The 20,329-nt window shown below is 51.6% G+C and overlaps 1 protein-coding gene across 2 annotated transcripts; it reads right to left on the bottom strand.

The window, feature by feature from the left end:
• Positions 1-7,053: 7,053 nt before the first annotated feature.
• On the bottom strand, positions 7,054-13,824 carry IRF1 (interferon regulatory factor 1). Of its 2 annotated transcripts, none has more exons than XM_071570050.1 (10): positions 13,694-13,824; positions 12,398-12,489; positions 11,433-11,532; positions 11,061-11,237; positions 10,699-10,748; positions 10,438-10,573; positions 10,150-10,275; positions 9,537-9,580; positions 8,577-8,712; positions 7,054-8,135 (listed from the first exon to the last, which is right to left on the bottom strand). In XM_071570050.1, exons 2-10 carry the CDS (start codon positions 12,482-12,484, stop codon positions 8,032-8,034), a joined length of 960 nt encoding a protein of 319 aa, XP_071426151.1. In that variant the 5' UTR covers positions 12,485-12,489; positions 13,694-13,824; the 3' UTR covers positions 7,054-8,031. The 2 variants fall into 2 exon arrangements, with proteins under 2 accessions (XP_071426151.1, XP_071426152.1); XM_071570051.1 differs by lacking the exon at positions 13,694-13,824 and adding an exon at positions 13,479-13,673.
• Between the last annotated feature and the right edge of the window lie 6,505 nt (positions 13,825-20,329).

Raw genomic sequence — 20,329 nt, forward strand, 5'->3', positions numbered from 1 at the left:
CAAGTTGTTATCGAGTGTAACATGAGCCTTTCTCATCGTTTTTCTCGATTTACTGAATTTGTTTTCCAGAGCAGAAAGCTGAGCTGGGCTCTGCTCAGGGGGCAGTGGGGTAGTCCTGCTGGCACCTGGGAGTGCCCACAGCAGGGGACATGTCCCGAGTGCTCTGGGGTGTTTTCTTGGGTTTTTAGACACTGTAGCAAGTTCGTTTTTCTGCAGGGCTGGGCTCACAGCCTGCAGCCCCCGGTTTCTGAGGTTCCTATTCCTCCAACACCCGCCTGGGGTTTGCTGAACTGCAGCAAGTTCAGTGTGAAACTGTGCCCCTGAGGTGGCTCAGCCTGCCCTGGGTGGTTGTTCTGTGAAGGGAGTGAAGCTGAGCCCTTTCAGACCCTTTCTAAGCGGTAGGAGCAGGTCAGTGCTGGGTGGGTGCCGTGCCCATCCCCTGTTTGGGAGAGCAGCAGTGGGTGTTCTCCACATCCTCTTCCCTTGGAGGAAACTGCAGTGGCAAGGACAGCTCCTGGGTCCCCTGTCTCACATCTCACAGCTCCTGCTCTGAAAGCAAAAAGAAACAAGCTGGAAGACCAGTGTCTTCCTCCTTATCTTTACAAGGGCCATGTGAAAAGGTCATGGAGATATTGGGGTGGCTCCTTCCAGCCCAGGTCCCAGGAGGTGGGAGCACATCTCCCACAACTTCTGTGGTTGCAGATACCTCCTGATTTCTAAAGTGGGGGCACAACCTTTAAACGTGGCTCAGGGAGTGAGTTATTTCTGTTCACAATAAGGACCTTCCACAGGGCAGTTCACTGGTTTCCCTGAAATACAGAAATTTGGCCTTTTCTTGGCCTTTTCTGTAAGGTATCCTGCAGTGTGTGTACTTGGCACAGCATCAGTGCTCCAGCCTTGGCACTGGGAACAGTCAAGCATCAGCCATGGGTGCCTTGTAGGCTCCCCTGACCCCAGGGGTGGGTCCTGCCACCATCCCACTGTGGGGTCTGTAGCCATAGGATCACAGAATCATTTAGGTTGTAAAGCCCTGTAAATAGTCCAAGCATACCCAGCACTGCCCACGGCCACCACTAAACCATGTCCCCAGGTGCCACATCCGTGTGTCTCTTCAATCCCTCCAGGGATGGTGAGTCCAATACTGCCCTGGGCAGCCTGTTCCAGGGCTGGACAACCCTTTTCATAAACAAATTGTTGCTAATATCCAACCTGAACCTCTCCTGGCACAACTTCTGGCTGTTTCCTCTGGTCCTGTCACTTGTTACCTGGGAAAAGAGGCCGATCCCCAACTGGTTCCAACCTCCTTTCAGGGAACTGTAGAGAGGGATAAGGTTCCCCCTGAGCCTCCTTTTCTCCTCCACTTTTAGTGCCTGCAAAGGGGGCCAAAGCAGAGTAATTCCTGAGCCTTGGGACAGTGCCTTGGCAGGACACCCTCAGCCTGGCTGTGCTCCTCAGTGGCAGGAGGACTCACCCTGCCATGGAACCCAGAAAAATATTCTATTTCTAGGCTTCCTCATACCTGTGAGCAGTTGCAGGGCTGTTCCCACTCCTTAACCCCTGGATGCTCCTGTAACCTAAAGGTGCGTGTACTGTAACCAAACACCCCGGGGAGCTCCTTCTCTGGGGATGCTGATCAGGTACAACATTTCCTACCTGTTGAACACAAGTGAAATCCTGGAGGGAAGTGGGCTCAGTCCTTTCCCTGCTGGGCTCTTCTTCGGGGATGGGACTGAGGGGCTCAGCCTGTGCTTCCAGCAAAATTCCTCATGCTTCTCTGTGAGAAGCCTCTCTGTGGGCTTCCAGAAGTGTGGGGTGAAGGCAGCTGGGCAGGAGAAACCCTAGTGAGGCTCCTCCAAAGCTTGTGGTGAAGGATTGTTCTGGGTGGGAATGGCAGCTGCTGGATATAATGAATTATTATTTGGAATTATTATTTCTGTGTGAACTGTGTATGTGTAACATGCTGATTTTAACACTTGCTGGTTTAAATATTGCCATGGGTAATCTATGTCATGTCCCTCCAGAATTGTTAAAAATATCCTAAAAACTAGCCATAAGGCTGGGAACAGGCCAGCCTGGTCCCTCCTCCACTCCCTGCACCCTCTGCTTTCTTCAGCAATAAAGCTCATGAAAACAAAGCCCTACCTGTCTGGACTTGTCATCCCAATTAATTTCTGTTGCCTGGAGACTGTTGGTGAAATCTTTGTAGTATTTAGCTGATGACAGAGCAAACTGAGTGAAATATATTCTTGGTATGCAGATATTGGAAGTGGGCATGTTCAGTGGATATGCTGTGGTTGACCTGGCTCTTGTTATTTGATAGCTCTGCTCACGAGTAGCTAATGTGTGTAATGCTTGTGCTGGATTCCTTTTGATTCAGGGCCAGCATCCTTATGCTGTGTTCTGTCCTTCGTTCTCTGTGTTGTCAGTGCTAAACCACCTATGCTTTGATAGGAGCAAAACTTCCACCCACTTTCTGGTTGCCTAGAGTTGCTCAGACCCTTCTCCATCCTCCTCCCTATGGGAACCTGCCTTACCACTCCTTTGCTTTTGTGTTTTCAACCATTGCTCCCTGCAAACGGAGCACACAAAGCCCCTCTCTCTGCCCATGGCTGGCAGGCAGTTGCTCCTGCTTGGGCTGCTGTGTAACTGAGGCTGAATCCAGCCTGCTGAGCTTCAATTCCCCTGCAAGGTCCCCAGGAGCTGCTGCTCACATCATGGCTTGCCCCAGCTTTGGTGCTGTGACCACGTGCCCACAGCATGGTGTGCCATGCCATGCGGTGGGGGACAAGCACAACAGGCAGGAGCACTTGTCTGAAGAGTGACAATTCCACTAAAACAGGTGGTGAGCTCATCTGTGGTGGCTGAACACCCTCATCACAGCTCAGGATGCTCGTGTGGTAATAAGTAATGTCCCTTGCTGCTGTTCTGGCCCAGGAGCGGGTACCACTGGCACCCTGATGGGCACCAGCTCAGCCTGCTTTTCCCTGCTGGTTTGTGCCATTGGTGGGCTGCAAGAGGCAGGTCTGTACTGCATGGGCTGGGCCATCTCAACCTTCACCCCACCTGATGTCTCAGGCTGGCTGGGTACTGACTGTCAGGCTCTTCAAAGGCTTCACGGTGAAGTTTCTGTCTGAATCATGAGCAAAGTGAATGGAGTGGATTGTTCTGAAGTTGAAAAGGCTGAGGAGAGCCTGGCCATTCGTGTCAACTGTCAGAGAGCAGGGAGAGAGGCTGGATTTGCTGTCCTGTTTGCTCTGCAGACTGGATTCCTTATTCCTGAATATCTTCTGATAACCTTCCCGTGCCTATTCCCTGTGTTTGTCCTGACTTCATTTTCCAGCCTTACACACCAGAGGGGATTTCATGCAGAGACAGGCCCTGGGAACTTCTGGCACAGCAGTTTGGGTGGGTGGGTCCTGAGTTCTACTCCCTTGCCCCCTCCCTGGTCCTCATCATCTCCGAGCCCTGTGGCTGCAGATCCCTCTGGCTGTCCCATCATCCTGCTGTGCTGCCTGGGATCCCACCCGGCCCTCCACATGGTCAGCAAGGCAGGGAGTGGATCGAGCACGTGATTGTTCACGCCTGGCAGCCCCGAGTCCTTCACACTGACCAAATCCAGCGGGACAAGCAGGTCCTTTAGGTGATTTATGGCTTCTGCTGGCTTGTGTTGGTGTTCCTCTGAGAGCTCAGCTGGTGGCAGAGTGTGCTGTGCTCCTGTTGGAACTCTGGAAGGGGCTGTGGGAAGTTTTGCTGTCCCTTCCCAGCTCCTCCCCTCTCTGGGGGAGCTGTGCCAGGGCAGAGGGCAGGGCAGGGAACCACACTGGCTGAATTCACATCTGACCTGATCAGGACAAATGAGACCAAAGGGCAGTGGGGCATGACAGAGTACAAGTACCTGGGGCTGCCTGCACAGAGCTGCCCACACCGAGGAGCTTTGAGGATTGCCTTGTTCTTTTGTGCATAGAAAGGCTGAGGAGGGACAGGGATGAGTTTCACAGCAAGAGAAATATTGAAGGGCATGGGAAAATGTGGGAGGGAAAGGAGCTCTGAAGGGCAGCACTATGGTGGAAGAGGGTACAGGGAGTGGACTGAAGCAATTGGTAAAGAAGAAAACACAACTTAGATGCAATTTGTCCATGAAAATGTGACTTTCATTCCCATCTCCCTTTCTAGGGAAGACTTTTCCTTACCTAAGCTCTAAAAGTGACTTTTCTACAAATAGCATTTCTTTTCTTGGCCCTCCCAAGCCTCCAGAAGAGTTTTTGCCCTGAGAAAGTTTCTGTCCTTCTTGTGTTGTGTGTATAAACATGGGGAGGAAATGGGCCCTTGCAGAACCAGAGAGGAGGAATGACCCTTGACAACAGAGAAATAATGTTTGTAGTCCAAGACATTTGGTTGCTTTCTAAGCAGTAGCTTACCTTTGCACCACAAATAAACAGCCCACAATTTTTTGCAGTTATGAATTTGTACCTTTGGTCTGAAGCTCTGCTGGCCGTTACAGGTGTGATCAATCATGTGACTAGAAATGTGTCTGGTTATTGCATCCAACCACCAGGGCAGCAAATACAGGTGAAATGATAACAGCAGGCTCTGCTGCCCGGTGGGCAAAGCTCACCCCAGTGCCACTGCCCTGGGCAGCCAAGAGCCAATGGCTCCTCCAGGCACTGCCATGCCCAGACACTCACTCAGAATCCATTTGGACAAAGACTGGGGGAAAGCACCAACTCCATGTTTACAGGTCAGAGGTTTTCACTTGGAAAAGCTGCAGTTACCAGATGTGTGACATCCTGTCTTTGCAGCACTGAAAATCTCTGTAGGCACAAATCCAGGGCTTCTGTCCCCTTGGTGAGGGGCAAGGCCTGTGCCTGGAGTGCTGCAGGGCTTTCCTGCACACAGGATGTTGGACTGGCTCTGGGACTGTTGTGTTATTTTCAGGAGGTTTCATCCTGTTGACATTCTAAGGCGCTAAAACTAAATGAGGGGGATTTTGAGTTTGGTTTTGAATGGTTTCAAGGCTGCCAAGTAAGCTGCAGCCAGTGGTGGTGTCAGGATGGTGCAGGTGATGCAGAGCCTCTGCTCAGCCTTCCAAACCTGCAGCAGTAGCTCCACTCATTTCCCAGACTACCATTAACTACACAACGACTCCTTCCTCTTCCAGAGAGTTCAAAACAACAAAACTGACAACAAAACACTTGGGGTGGAACGTATCCATCCAGTTTCTTCAATGGCTGAAGAACTGCCAAATTCTGTTGTGGGACTTCACCACTTTTCACTGGAAAAATGCCCACCTTGGCATGTGACAAGGGAAGTCACCTTCAACATCCTGGTAAAACACTCTTAGAGCATGTCTGTGGTCTCTGGGCATGAGGCATTAGCTGCTGCTTTCTTTTGTCCTCAAATCTTGGTCTAACCTTTTGTCTGTGACCTGTGCTGTATTTTGTATCTGAGCATATTTGTGCAGAGCTTGCTCCTTTTAATGCATGAATGGGTGAATTAATCTCGACCTTATTTTTAGCAGTGTTTGCATCATAGAAAGTTTCCCTTCTCTCTCTCCTGTCCCCTCCCCCCACGTGTGAGAAGCTTGCAGGGACTCTTGCACAAAACCAATTTCCTCAGTGCTGCTGATCTGGTGTCCTGTCCTGGAAGCAGAGGTGGCTCTGGGTCCTGCAGCCCCATGTTCTCTCCCTGGCAACACCTGCTGCTGCACCTGATCAAGGCACAAATCTGATCATGGAATCATCACAGAACCGTGGAAAGGTTTGGGTTGGAAGGGATCTTAAAACTCATCTCGTCTAGCAAGACTGATCTCATCTACCTCTAACCTGTTGCCAGGGGCAGGGACACCTCCCACCAGCCCAGGCTGCTCCAAGACCCATCCATCCTGGCCTGGGACACTTCAGGGATGGGGCAGCCACAGCTTCTCTGGGCACCTGTGCCAGGGCCTCATGACCCTCCACAGCCAAGGATTTCTTCCCACATGTCCCTACTCAAGAACTGCAGTATTTTAGGTGGATGTGATCCAGGGCAGCTGTGGCACCCAGGGGGGTTCCCAGCTGGGTGGATCCTTGCAGGATGTGGACCTTCAGGCCAGATACCCTGCCAGGGAGTGTGACAGCTGTGAGGGGACAGCACAGTCCCCAGTCCTGGCTGCCACCCCTGCAGAGCCAGGATGAGCTCAGAGGAAGCTGCTCTCTGCCTGGTGTCACCTGGAAGGTGCTTCCTGTGTTTGCCTGTCTCAGGCTGCCTCAGGCAGGGCTGGTTAATGACTAACAGCACACAGGCATCATGCCCAGCCTCTCCCTCCCCACGCTGCCCCTGGGCTGTGCTGGATTGGAGCCTCACCACCTCATTCCTATGGCACTGAATTGCCCCCCACCTGTCCCTGCCCCGCAGGTCAGGCTGCAGCAGAGCCTGTGCCAAAGGCAATAGGAAACTGCTTTGTTCAGCCCCTTGGGCTGGGGCTTCCTCTCCCACAGCCTGATGTTCTCCTGGGCTCTGGCTCAGAAAAGGCAGTAATTCCCCAAAGGTCATCCCGGGGTTTTCCAGGCAGTGTCAGGGGCCTCAGCCTTGCTTGTCTCTTGTCTCCCACCCCACACCATGCAGTGTCTTCAGCCCTCCCTGGTCTGCAGCAGGGCAAAGGAATGACATACTCAGGGGAAACACAGGGCTTTCTTTTAGGTAGGGCTTTGCTGCTGAGCTCATCCCCATGTTGATATGGACATGTCCATAGCAGGGACTTGCTGTACAAGATTTCTTTTATTAGTATAGCCTAGTTCTGAGTTAGGTCTGACCTGCAGGTGATGGCAAATGCAAACCAACTACCCAGATGTGCACAGCACCTCAGCTTCCCTTCCCTGACAAGCAGGATGACACCCACCAGCTGCCCTTGGAAGGGGTGGGGGGCAGAAAATGGGGGCAAACTAAATTCCTTGTGCTTTCATGAGTCATGAAAAACCCCCTCCAACTCCCTCTGTCAACAGCACATCTGTTTGGGTATTTTGAAGGAAACTGGAATGCATCCTAAGAGCTCTCCCATGAGAAAAAGTAAACATGTCATATATAAAACATTTTATTAAAACAAATATACAACACTTTATATACAAAAATAAAATGTACAAGAAAGGAATCTGTTGCAGCTTAGTGCTTTGATTCCTGTGTATTACAAACCAGAACTCATCCACCCAGCATTCCTGCACAGGCTGGTCCAGGGGATCCACAGGATGTTTCAGCTTGTGTGCAGTGCTGGAGGAATCCCTGTAGAGTGCCAGAAGGGATCTGGGCAAGGCAGGGTACAACTAAAGAGCTCTGCCCCTATCAGTGCAAAATTGTTTCATGCAGCAGCTCTTCAACTCTTACATGGAAATGGACAGGGCCTGGCTATGGCCGAGAGCATCCTGTGAGTGCACCTGGGGGACAGACTAGGTGGAAGCAAAGCCTAAACTGAATTTTCACATTTTATTGGTCTAAATTATTTACACAGTTTGAAAGATCTGCAAGATGTACTATATGATGGAGTAAATCAAAGAAGAGAGGGCCAATTAGTGCAATTTTTCTGACTAAGTGTAATGACAGTCAAGCTCAATGTCACCAGTGTTGCACAGGTAAGCAGCAACCCAAACTGAGCGGTAAGCGACTCATCTGCATCTGCAGTGTCTCCCCTAAGCACTCTGGGGGTAAAGTGCTCCTCACATCTCACGTGGGGAGGATGGTGACCTGCTCCCCAGGCCTGTGGTCCCCCACCAGGTCAGACTCCAAGGCACACCAACACCTTCCAGCAAAGCTTCCCCGCCAGAGCGATCGGGCGCATCCTGCGGAGCAGCATCTGCGGTGCCAGAGTCCTGCCAGCCAGGTGGCAATCCTTTCTTTGATTGATAATGGAGTTTTTCATGCTTACCACTCCAGGCCTAAAACTGAAACGGAATAAAAAAGCTACTTTCTTCATTCAGTCAGTAACAAAATATTTTTTCCATTCTCTCCACACGTGTTGAAGTTTCTGCCCAAGAGCAGTTGGTGGTTGAAGGAAGTTGGAGGTTACAAGCCACAGGGAATGACTTGCTGCATGCTTGGCCTCACTGTATCCAGCCAGGAGAAGTCTAGGCTGCTCTTCTGGTCAAGGAACCTGAAATCTGCCTCTCCTAGACAAAATAAACCAAGAATTGGAACTAAATCAATGCAATGAGACCAAAATAGTGCATAGATAGATATTAAAAAAAAAAAATCAAAACTGGAAGGATTTCTCAGATGTGACCAAATACCTGAGACTATTACTTTGCTAAAATGCACCAACACTCTGTTACACTGTCCCACTTAAGCTATTGCTAGAGGAAATACTTCAGTTACAGTGCAAGGAGTTCCTGGAAGCTGACCTAACTTATGCACATCTAACCCTGAAATCCACAGGATACTCTTATTGGAGGTGTTTTTGACTTTTCTTTTTTACCAGCTAATTCTTACAGTCTTCTAACAGACTCAGAACACAAGGATGTTCCTCCATTTCCTTTGCTGCCTCCCAATTAGTGCTTTGCATGAAAACCCTCATCTGTGTCATCTGAGGCTTTGACTGTCCATGCTGGTACCTGAAGTGGTGTCGATCTCCCCATCCTGCTCCTTGTAGCTGTAGGTGCTGCACATGGTCTGGGTGCCCGACTCGTTGGTGAGGAAACCCTTCCCACCAATGCTGATGTTGTGCCAGTCTTGGGTTGGTGCAAGCAGCTGGAAGAGAAGGAGGAGATGGTAAAAGCTGTTCCATCTTGTTATGGGTGCAATGTCTGATTGCTTCCCCTAATTAGAGGACAGGTAAGCAACAAGATCAAGCTCTATTTTCTCATGCTAAGTTATATAAAACTTGGTTTACTCCTAGTTTAAAAAAATTAAGTTAATGAAAAACAGGGAGGCCTGGAGCACTTTATTCCATCTCCCCAGTGAGATGAGCGTGATGCAGCTGGAAATGCAGATTAAGGGCCAAAGATATCAGAGGTGGAGGGAAGGGCAAAACAGAGAAGTCTGGAGGCATTTTGCAGACCCAAATACATCAACCTGAGGCCAAGGAAATGGCCTCAAGTTGTGCCAGGGGAAGTTTAGATTGGATATTAGGAAATTTTTTTTCATGGAAAGGATTGTCAAGTATTGGAACAGACTGTCCAGGGAACTGGTGGAGACACCATGCCTGGAAGTGTTCAGAAAGCATGTGGATATGGCACTGGAGGACATGGTTTAATGAACATGGTGGTGGTGTTTGGTTGACAGTTGAACTTGATGATCTCAGGGGTCTTTTACAGCACTAATGAGTCTGATTCTCTGATTCTCTGAATCTCTACTCCTACAGTACTCAGCAACTTCCTCTGACTTTCATGTGAACGGTAAATATTTCCATGGGTGTGTCCTCTCCAGTTCACATTTGCAAAGCAGCCTTCTTTTTATATTTAATTGTTCAGGCTTCCTCATTAATTAAGTGTATGTGGGACCTGCTTCCCTTCCTCTCTTGGAGCAAACACCAACTTTGGACCATTTCATTTGACCAGAAGGGCTGGTTTTACCTTAAAAATATCCGGGTTGATTTCCTCTTCATCTTCGTCTGTGACTGTAAGCACATAAAAAAGAGAAGAAACCAGACATAGATGTCAGCCTTTAGCCCTCGTGTTTCTGCTTCTTCAGCACAGAACTTGCTTCACAGTCTCTTGTCACACACCACCACTACCTTTAACTCCCCCCACCCCAGACTCCTCAGAGCCCTTGATAACTGTATATTGGGACTGCAGCCAGCCCTGACACCTCCCTGGGACTCAGCAGAGCAGAGCCTGCTCAGTATGGAGGGTGATAGGAGGAAGATGATTTGCAACCCAAGTTAATATATCCATGTTAATTATTTTTTTCCCACTGGGAAACATGGCTATCTTCCCTGTCATTACTGGAGCAGTGGCATTTCAGAGCCTTTCAGCTGTGAGCAGGTGGCACGTGCCAGCTCTCCTCTTCTGCACTTTGGCCAGTCTGGTGACTGATACTCAGATCTATCAGTTGGAGATTGGGTTTTCTACAAAACAACTCTTGTTTCTCCTATTGACTCATACACTCCTTCATCCCACTGCCTTGCCTCCAACCTGCCCCCCGCAGACCAGAAACATACTGGGGTAGGAAAAAAGAAATGCCCACCTTCAGAGGACGAGGCCAGGGGAGACACCTGCAGCTGGTAGAGGTCGTTGGTGCTGTCAGCCATGGGCACCTCCAGTGTCGGCCTCCAGTCGGTCAGGGAGCCGCTCACCTCGCAGGAGGACAGGTCTGTGGGATGCACCAGGAGTTGGCACTCACAGGAGAGGCAAAACCACCTCTGTTTCCTCCCTGCCAGTCTGATGGCACAGCCACCCCAGCCCCAAGACCCACCTCCGAGTTTAGCACCAGTGGCATTTTCCACTGTGCTCAGAGCTAAAAGCAGGGTCTCACCCAAGGTGATGGACGTGCTCTCCACCTCCACTTCCTGCCCTGCATAGTCGTGAATGGTGTAGCCACTGTGGTCATCTGGCAGGGGAGTGTGGGTTAACCTTTCTGCTGACTCCTCCACCCTTGTCTCTTCATAAAACTGCAGGAACAAGGGCACAGCATGACAGACTTGTCTAAGAGCATGCAAGTTCCCACATGAAAAAAAGTTCAGCAAAAAAACCACCAAAACCTCTAGCTCCTTCAGCTACCTCTGTAGACACATACCTTTCTCTTGCTCCTGTTTCTTGCTTCTCTTGAAGACTTTGACTTCCTTTCTGGGAAATAAAAATAAGACAAATGTGAGAAAAAGCTGCACATTTTAGGTGAGTGTGAGCTCTTGCAGCCTTGAGATCTGCTCAGCAAGCTCAGCTACTGCCAGCAGCAGCCAGTCCCCACTGCCTCCTGGTAAGGCCTTTAGCACATTTAAAGAATTTAGGCTAAACTGAACCACTTGTAAAAGCTGTTTCCAATGGCAATAACCAGTGAGAAACTCCAGTGGCACCAGTGCTACCAACAGGTCTGCCACCCCTGCCTACACAGAGCAGGACATTTAAGGGCAGTTTAAAATTGAATTGTCAAGGGTTTACCTTTCTTCTGATGCTTTGTCAAGGGTGGCAGCATCCTGTAAACCCTGACAGCACTGGAGCCTTTGTTGATGCTTTTATCCTTCACTTCTTCGATGTCAGGCAGGGAATTCATGGCACAGCGGAAGTTTGCCTTCCAGGTTTTGGGATCAGGATCTTTCTCACCTTCTTTGTATCTTCCTATAAATAAGACACGAGGTGTGCATTTTAGACTTTGCAGTGCTAGTTCTTCCCACCAAGAAAAAAAGCCAAAATTCTATTTTCTGACATATATAGTAGTAGCCAATGTAACTACCAGTGCAAGGTGTAAATCAAGGCAAGAAGTGCCTTGTTTGAGCTGCTCATACGACTGGTGGGAATGGAAAGCAAACACACCTGTATGAATGGCCCAGCTCCGGAACAGGCAGGCATCCTTCTCCATGTCCCAGCCATGCTTAGCTGCATGTTTCCATGGGATTTGAAATATCCTCTTATCCTAAAATTAAACCAGTAGAGATTTGAATTAAAAAAGAAGCATCCCATGTTGGTTTGGAATGATGGAGTCAGTCGAAATTTTCTCAGTAGCAGCTCAGAAATGTTTTAACTCCCCCTGCCCTATATTTTAATTCAATATCTGTTGTTCCATCTACTTTGTCCATGGCATTGAAGGCTTTTTATGATTTCTAAAACTGGGGAAAAATTGTGGTACAATACAGCAGAGCTAAGCAACATTACCAACTTTATCCCAGAATCATTTCAATACATTGTACCCAATCTGTATGTCATAAATTACAGTACATTTTCTAGGTACACTTTGGCAGAGAACCCCCTTTTTAAGTTGCCCATAAGATCCTTTAGGAGTCCTGTAAAAAGTATGCCCTAGCTTAAATATTCCATTGGGATGGATATGGAAACTTCAGAGACCTCATTCAATAAGCCAAATGATCTCATCCTGTGCTACAGGTACAGAGATGTGCCTTCTGGACCAAAACCCAGAGTGTTTATTTCAGCCCAAATCTTAAAACTGGGAGAAACTGGAGTGTAACAGCAGCTGCTTAACTGGGACAGCAGGTGACTTAATTCAGTGGGCAGCAGGAGCTACAAACTATCTTGCAGATTTCACCATTTTCAGTCCGTTTACATTGTAATTTATCATTCCCCTCCTGAAAATTTTCCCAGAAAAAAAAAGTAGAGCTACTCCAAACAGAGGTACCTTTTCAGCAAACAAAAATAGGGGTTTTTTAAACATAAGGGCAGGAAGTTTTCTCCATGTTTTTTCCTTTATGGTCTTGACTGATGTTTAGTGTCATTTAAGAACAAGTAGTATTAATAATGATAATAATAGTGCAAACCAGCCTTACCTTGTTAATCCATATCAGTCCTGGTATTTGATTGGAATTAATCTGCATTTCCAACCAGGGCCTCATGCGCATTCTTGACACTGGCATGTTGGCTGTGAAAGAAGTAACAGGTCAGCCAAACCCCCAGCACATTGTAACACTCTGCAGCGTCACCCCTCCTGTACCTTCCATGATCTCAGCATCCCCACCAACCCCACCAACGAGCGCCGCTTTTGCAGAACCTTAACCCTCCTTCAGTGTCCCCAGGAGGGAAGAGCCTCCTGCTCTGCCTGCTCAGCCCCAAAACACGGCTCAGGTTTGGAATTCGGCAGAGAGGCCGATGGCAGAGAGTTGAGCTCGTGCTGCGTGGGGAGCTCTGCGTGGAACCGGGCAGGCCACGGGGAGCCCGGCCCGACCCCCTGCTCTGCGAGGGAGCCCAGCGCCAGCACCGCCAGTGGGTGCGGGTGTGCCCGGGGGGCCGGTGCGGATCCCCCAGCGCAGCCACTGAGAGGCACTAACCGCACCATTCTCTTCTTCAAAGTTTATTATTATTATTATTATTATTATTATTATTATTATTATTATTATTATTATTATTATTATTATTATTATTATTATTATTATTTAAGTGGCTCGAGGAGGGGGACAGCGGCCCTGCTGCAGGTGGGGACCCCCAGTGGCACCGCGACCCGTCCCGCGGAGCGGCGCCCGGCGCTGCCGCCCAGGGACCGGCCCTTCCTCTGCACAAATAATTTCCTGTTCGCGGTGTTTTTCCAAGACAAACAGCCCCCGATTGCCCAAACAACGCATTTCTAACTTGCAGCAGCAACGCGCTCGGCGCGGGGCGGGACGAGGTCCCGGAGAGTGCCCGCCCCGGCCGCGGTCTGACCCGGGTCTGACCCGGGGGAGCGCGGCTCGGGCCCCCGCTCCGGACCAGCTCCTCGGCGGAGCCGAACCTCCAGCCTGGCTCGCGCAGCGAGAGCTGTGCTCGGACATGCCCGGCCCCAGTGTGCGGGGTGACAGCCCGCCCGTCCCGTCCCCTCCCAGGAGCCGCGCGCTGCCCGCGGGAGCGATGCCTGCGGGAGCGATGCCCGGTGCCCACCCGACGGCTGCCGGCGCGACGCGCCCGCTCCGCTTCCAAAACTTCGCACGACAGCGGCCGGTCCTTCCGCCTCTTGCCGAGCCGAGCCGAGCCGTGCCTCCGGCGCCGCTCGCGCGGACTCTGCGGGGCGCCTTCTCCCGGAGCTCCGGCGCTGCGCAAAGCGGGGGCAGAGCGATGGGACGGGGCGGGGCGGGGCGGGACGCAGCGCGACCCACCTCACTGTGCGGTGCTGTGCTGTGCAGTGCTGTGCTGTGCCGTGCCGTGCCGAGCCGTGCCGGTCCGTGCCGGTCCGTGCCGCCGCCGGCAATGCCGCGCCGCCGCCCCGCGCCCGGGTATAACGCGGCGCCGCCGGGATTCCCCGCGCCCGGGCCCGGCCGCCCACCCGCCAATCAGCGCCCGCGCGGGGGGCGGACGCGCCTCCCATTGGCCAACGCCGCGGCATCACTTCGGGGAAATCACGCTGTTGTAGCACCAGCGGCGCCGGGGGGAGCGGCCCCCCCGACGGGCCCCGCCCGGCCCGGCCCGGCCCGCACACCGCGGGAGGGAGGGAGGGAGCGCACCCCGCACACCGCGGGAGGGAGGGAGGGAGCGCACCCCGCACACCGCACCCCGCACACCGCGGGAGGGAGGGAGGGAGCGCACCCCGCACACCGCACACCGCACACCGCGGGAGGGAGGGAGGGAGCGCACCCCGCACACCGCACACCGCACACCGCGGGAGGGAGGGAGGGAGCGCACCCCGCATACCGCACCCCGCACACCGCGGGAGGGAGGGAGGGAGGGAGCGCACCCCGCACCCCGCACACCGCGGGAGGGAGGGAGGGAGGGAGCGCACCCCGCACACCGCGGGAGGGAGGGAGCGCACCCCGCACACCGCACCCCGCACACCGCGGGAGGGAGGGAGAGAGCGCACCCCGCACCCCGCACCCCGCACACCGCGGGAGGGAGGGAGGGAGCGCACCCCGCACCCCGCACACCGCGGGAGGGAGGGAGGGAGCGCACCCCGCACACCGCGGAAGGGAGGGAGGGAGGGAGCGCACCCCGCACACCGCGGGAGGGAGGGAGCGCACCCCGCACACCGCGGGAGGGAGGGAGGGAGCGCACCCCGCACACCGCGGGAGGGAGCGCACCCCGCACACCGCGGGAGGGAGGGAGCGCACACCGCACCCCGCACACCGCGGGAGGGAGGGAGGGAGGGAGGGAGGGAGCGCACCCCGCACACCGCGGGAGGGAGGGAGCGCACCCCGCACACCGCGGGAGGGAGGGAGCCGGCCCACTTCTCATAGAGTCAGCGGAGTCACCAAAGCAATTTCTGTGCACGTGCCGGTGCACCTCAAGCAGGGTCACCTGCCTGGCCGCAGCAGAAAAAGAGGGAATGGCTTCACACTGGCAGAGGACAGGTTCAGATTATGTATTAGGAAGAAATTCTTCCCTGTGAGGGTGGGCAGGCCCTGGCACAGGTTGCCCAGAGAAGCTGTGGCTGCCTCATCCCTGCAAGTGTCCAAGGCCAGGTTGGACAGGGCTTGGTGTAGCCTGGGACAATGAAAGGTGTCTCTGCCCATGGCAGGGAGTTGCAGCAGGATGAGCTATAAGATCCCTTCCAGCCCAAACCATTCTGGGGGTCTGTCCTTCCGTGATTCTGTGATAAAGGTGAGCACTGGTACTGTCCCCTCCTACCCCCTCCTGGATGAAGACTGGGTAAGCGAAATGTTGGCATGACAGAAGGCTGCTGAAATCATCAGGACTTCTCTCCAATCCACTGAATCTATATGACAGTGGGATTAGATTTTCATGCAATGTTTTCAAGGTGCCTTCAGTCCAGAAGAATATTAGATCTTTTTTAGTTACTTCAGTCACTTCACGGACGGTTTGTAGTCCAATGGAACAGAAAGGTATACTGGGAGAGAGTTGGAAAGCTGCATGGGCAACTGAGTCAGAAGTGTGACACCAGCACAACTGCCTGCCTGCTCTGGCAAGTTTTGTCTTTTTTAACATAAAGATGAAAGAAAAGGCCAAACTTGGTTTTAAGTGCAGAGAAGTACCCTGTAAGTGTCCTATGCTTTCTCTGAACTAATGGGGTTTTATCTGCTGGACACATTTCTCTTATGTTACAATCCTCCAGGTGGGTCTTTGTGCTTGGGGAGGCACCATTCACCAGCAGCTTTCACCACAGGTGCAGATATAACACACCAGGTAAATTAAACAAATAAGCAAAGTAGGAGGGATCCCAGACATCAGGAGAGCGATAGGAGGTAACACTAAAATAGACTGGAAAAGAGAAGACAGAAGATATTTGAGGTTTCGGTGTAAATGTCATCTACAAAAATAGTCACACCACCTCTTATACAACCTAAATATTGACAAAAAAGATTATCCTGATTCCTTTTGAGCTCCAATCTCCTTCAGTTTGCTCCCACCGCTCAACCAGCTTTAGGAAAAATTAATTCTGAGCTTCCCGGTCTGACGGGCCAAAGTCTGCACACAAATGTATCAAACATACCTTAAATCACTGAATTTTGAAGAGTAACCTTTTTTCCAACATTACTTCAGTACTGTAGAGACCCTTATTGGCTGTTTCTAACCTGTGTCTTCCTCAGCAATTGACACCAGGCACCAAACAGACCTAGAATAAAAATGCACAAAGGAAGGTTAACAGCCCCAGCCCTAAATCTCTTCTTCTTTCCTTGGGTTTAAATGCAGACAGATCCTACTCAATGAAACTTAATTGACCTTTCTGTCTGTGTGCTGGCCCATATTTGCAGGGCACGTTTCCATGGAATGGGACCTGCCCAGCCTGGGATGCCTTATCTTTGCTTTTTGCTACCTCCCATCAGAAACAAGGAAATAACAACTTGTGTGTCCCCGATGTTACCGTGTGTCAAGCTCCCCAACAGCACACCTACAAAGCCTTCTTATTAAACTGAGTCCTCATTTATAGCACTGCACTGACCACCCTTTCAGCAACTTAATTAATGCAGGAAGAATATGCACTTAAATTTGTCACATATAAAAGTATGAAGAAGGAATAATCCACGCACCTCAGGGAGTCAATAAATGCTTGACCATAAAGCCTTTCAGCTCCACCCAGTTTATCACCCAGTTTATCCACAGAGAAAGAGATCACTGACATACTTTATCCCATTTACCTGGTCCAGGGAGATCCCAGGTGTAGGATTGTTTTTCTAATGCAGAAGGAATATTTGATAATATTTTTATTTAAAAACAAATTCAATCCCCAACTGATCCTCCAGCAAGTGGTGTTCTTATAACAGCTCCCTCTCCCTCTCAGCCAGTAGTGTCCTGAGACAAGAAGTCCCTAGCAAGACTGTCATTTAAGTAATACAAAAAATCATGACCTGGTTGGCATCAGCCACAGAGGTCATGGCCTCCAAGAAGGGATAGTTATGGATGGGGTATAAAGGCTCTTAAAGTGGATCTTTTTTCCCTGGCAGCATCACTCTTGGTTAAAGCAGCTCAGAGTGGCTCTGGTCCTGTCTTGTATGAAAGAAATAGTGGTTCATGTAGAACTCTGTGTGCCACGAGATGGGCAGGTTCAGCCCACGGGGCAAACCCATGAGGCTCCAAATATCCAGAAACACTTTTTGAGGACCTGAGGTTGAAGGGCAGAAAACCAGCACACCCCAGTTCAAATGTGGTCACAGAAGTGGGTACAGACTCCAGAGCCACATTCACATCCAGGGGAGCCTCGGGTTCTAAATCTCTAAGGTGTCTTTGGGGAAAAGACCTCAAACACCACACCAAGTGGTGATGGCAGTCTTTGGTTTGAAGATTTTCCCTTCCCGTAACTCTGAATCCAGCCAAGGAAGAAGGTCCACAGTGGGGAATCTGTGCTCTGACAGTGGGGAGGTGGGGAGACAGGGAGATGAGGAGATGGAGAGAAAGGGAGGTGGGGAGATGGAGAGCTGGGGAGTTGGGGTCAGGGGCTGCCACACAAAGCTGCCTCTGGTGACTTGAGCGAGTCCCAGGAGGCACCAGAGCCTCAGGTCTGCAAGCCCAGGCAGTATTTGGGTGGGGGGAGTGAATAACCACAGGATGGAGCAGGGGGTTGTGGAGGGGAAGAGTGGGAGCCTGCTGACAGACAGCCTCTTTCTTATCTGCTTCCTCGTGGCTCTGGCTGCTTCCTTTCCCCTCTGCATCAGGACCTTCCCATGCCCACCAGACCCCAGCAGCCCTTCCAGACCCTGATCTGCAGGGGTTAGTTCTTCCATTCTACCTTCTTTAAGATAAACCTGCTCTAATGCAAATCCCTTCTCATTTTCTCTCCCACCTGCCTTCTTCCCCTTTTCCCATCAAAGTCAGAAACAACCCTTTCTTTTTGGAGCACAAACTGGGACATAAAAAATGTGTCACCTGGGGATTGCCATGGGTCCCCACAAAGGAGCATCCAAGCCCTGTCATAGTTTGGTGCCAGAGGTCACCTGGGGGCAGGCAGGGCCTGTCCCTCCCACAGGCTCTCAGGCTACAAGGGGTTAATGCACAGTGAACTTTTCAGGAGCAGAGATGGAGTCTCAGCTTTCAGAAGTGCAAAGACTGTCAACCAAAACTGGCTGGTCCTGGGTCAGCAGCCATGAGGGTCCAAAGACTTGCTGCAAGCTGTTTCCATTTCTTATAAACGCCTCCTTTACAGAAAGGAAGTTTGGTTGAAGCACATGCAGGAGAATGAATGTCAGAAATGTTGAAACTCTGCCCAGCTGGCATGATGTAATCCCAGCGAGTGCTCTGATCTGCAGGCTACAATAAATATATCCTGGGATGGGCCGTTTACAGTTTCCTGGAATTGGAAAGCCATATCTCAGGACCCAAAATCATTCCAATTCTCCCCACTGGTGGTGCAGTGAATGTTTTAACTAAACCAAAATGAGATTCTGGACTTGTTTTGGTGGGAATAAAGAAAATTCCAACAATCTGACTTGTGTCTTTGGACTTTCCCTGCTCCTTAATTTCCTCTCCACCTTGCATGAGGACACAGACCTCTCATCAATGATTTGCTGAGGGAAGTCCTTTGAGCTGCAGGCAGCTGGGAGCCCTGATGAGTTTGCTGATGAGGGTGCAGACTTGCAGCCTGAGCCTCCCTGAAAAAGGCCAGAGCGATTTGGCCTCTCCTGGTGCCCGTGGGTCTCTCCTCAGGGCACAGTGGAGCAGCTTTATGAGATGTTTCCTGGGGTCCTGCCATCCTGACCAGTAACCCCCTGAAGCTGAATGGGGAGTCCATTCATTTTACATTGCTGGACTCCCATGGATGCAGCTGGGGCTGAGATCAGTAGAAAAAAGGTAAGTTGTGCCTTAAAGTTGGTTGGCATTTTTTAACTTTATGGTATGTATCTGAAGGAGGGAATGGACCTGCCCAACCAGCCATGTGCAGAGCAGGAGCTGAGCCAGAGGGACAAGCAGCACACGTGGTGGGCAAGGCTGGCTGTGCCTCTTGTCTGGCCCCTGGCTTGGAGGGTTTGCTCCATCCTGGAGAGCTCAGAAAACGTGCCAAGCTTCCCAGCTGTTGGAAGGGAAGGGCAGTGCCTGTGGCAGGGTGGTGCTGTGTCTCCAGCCTCTCGCTGGGCAGGCAGGGGCCAACTGTGGCTGGGGGGTCATGAACTGCCCCTGCCTGCCCCCTCCTGCTGCCCTCCAGCAGCTCAGGGTGTCTGTGAGCACAAGGCAGGAGACCCTGGGAACTCACTGCAGCTCTCCAGGAAAAGCTGCCTGGGTGTGGAGGCTGCACTGCAGTGATCTGTGGGTGTTTCACCTCTGCTTTGCCTTGGGAAGGACATCCATAAGCCCTGCTTTGTTTGAAATGATCCATCCCGTCCTGGTGCAAAGAGGCTGCCAAAAAGGAAGTTCTTACAGACATTGAGAAGCGCTGTTGGGTCAGTGGTGTTTGTGCCACGAGGAGCCCCGGGATGGGGACGGGGCAGGACACAGTGGGCAGGGGGCTTGTGCCACCTGGGGCAGACTCTGGAGGTGTGCACAGGATGGGCACCCAAGCTGGACTGGGCACCTGCTCTGGCACTGGGGGTGACCAAGGTGGCATCAAAGACCTTGTAGGACCAGAGTAAAGAGTGAAAACCATGTACTAAAGCACCTCAGTCGTATTCCCTACATTTTGGTTATTACTGACTGGCTTTTAACCTTGATGTTTGCAAACTGCAAACATCTCTGCCCAGGTACAGCCCACAGGGGAGAACAGCAGCCACACTGGATAATAACACACTTTACATAAGCAAGAGTGGGTTTGGTGCTTGACAGACACCTGCCTGGGGCAGGGGTGGGTGCTCCTGCTCCTGTCCTGCCAGGGGCGGAGCGGCCAGAGCTTTGCTTCTGGGTGTTGGGTTTTTTGGATGCTCTCAAAGGGGATGCTGTAAGTGCCTTTGCCCACCCTTCCACCCCTCCCAAAAAAAGGAAAAGCTGAGTGACACATGTGTCTGGGTGCTGGGAGCCTTTCAGGGTTCAGCTGACGCTCTGCTGAGAGACAGTGGTGGGTCTGCAAGGAGGGAAGGACCTGTCACATCCTTCCCATCACCAAGGAATGGGGACCCCTTAGGCAGCACCCACCGGGGGACCCTGGGGAGGGAACATCTTGCAGGGACTGGCTGTCCCTCACCATTTCTTGTTCAAACTCATCACCTTCCCCTGTTTGGTGGGTGGGATTTCTTCTGAAAGAAGCACAGATTTTTTTTTTAATTATTGTTATTTAACATCCCTTGATGTCCCAATGGAGACCCTCAGCCACTGACTCCTCAGCTGTGGCTGATATTTCAGAGCAGAGGTTTCCTGTCCCTCCCTTTTCATGTGTCTGTGTCCCACTCCCTTTTTTTGTCTGTGTCCAACTCCCTTTTTAT

This window comes from Pithys albifrons, chromosome 15 (assembly GCF_047495875.1).
Source record: "Pithys albifrons albifrons isolate INPA30051 chromosome 15, PitAlb_v1, whole genome shotgun sequence".
Classification (NCBI taxonomy): domain Eukaryota; kingdom Metazoa; phylum Chordata; class Aves; order Passeriformes; family Thamnophilidae; genus Pithys; species Pithys albifrons.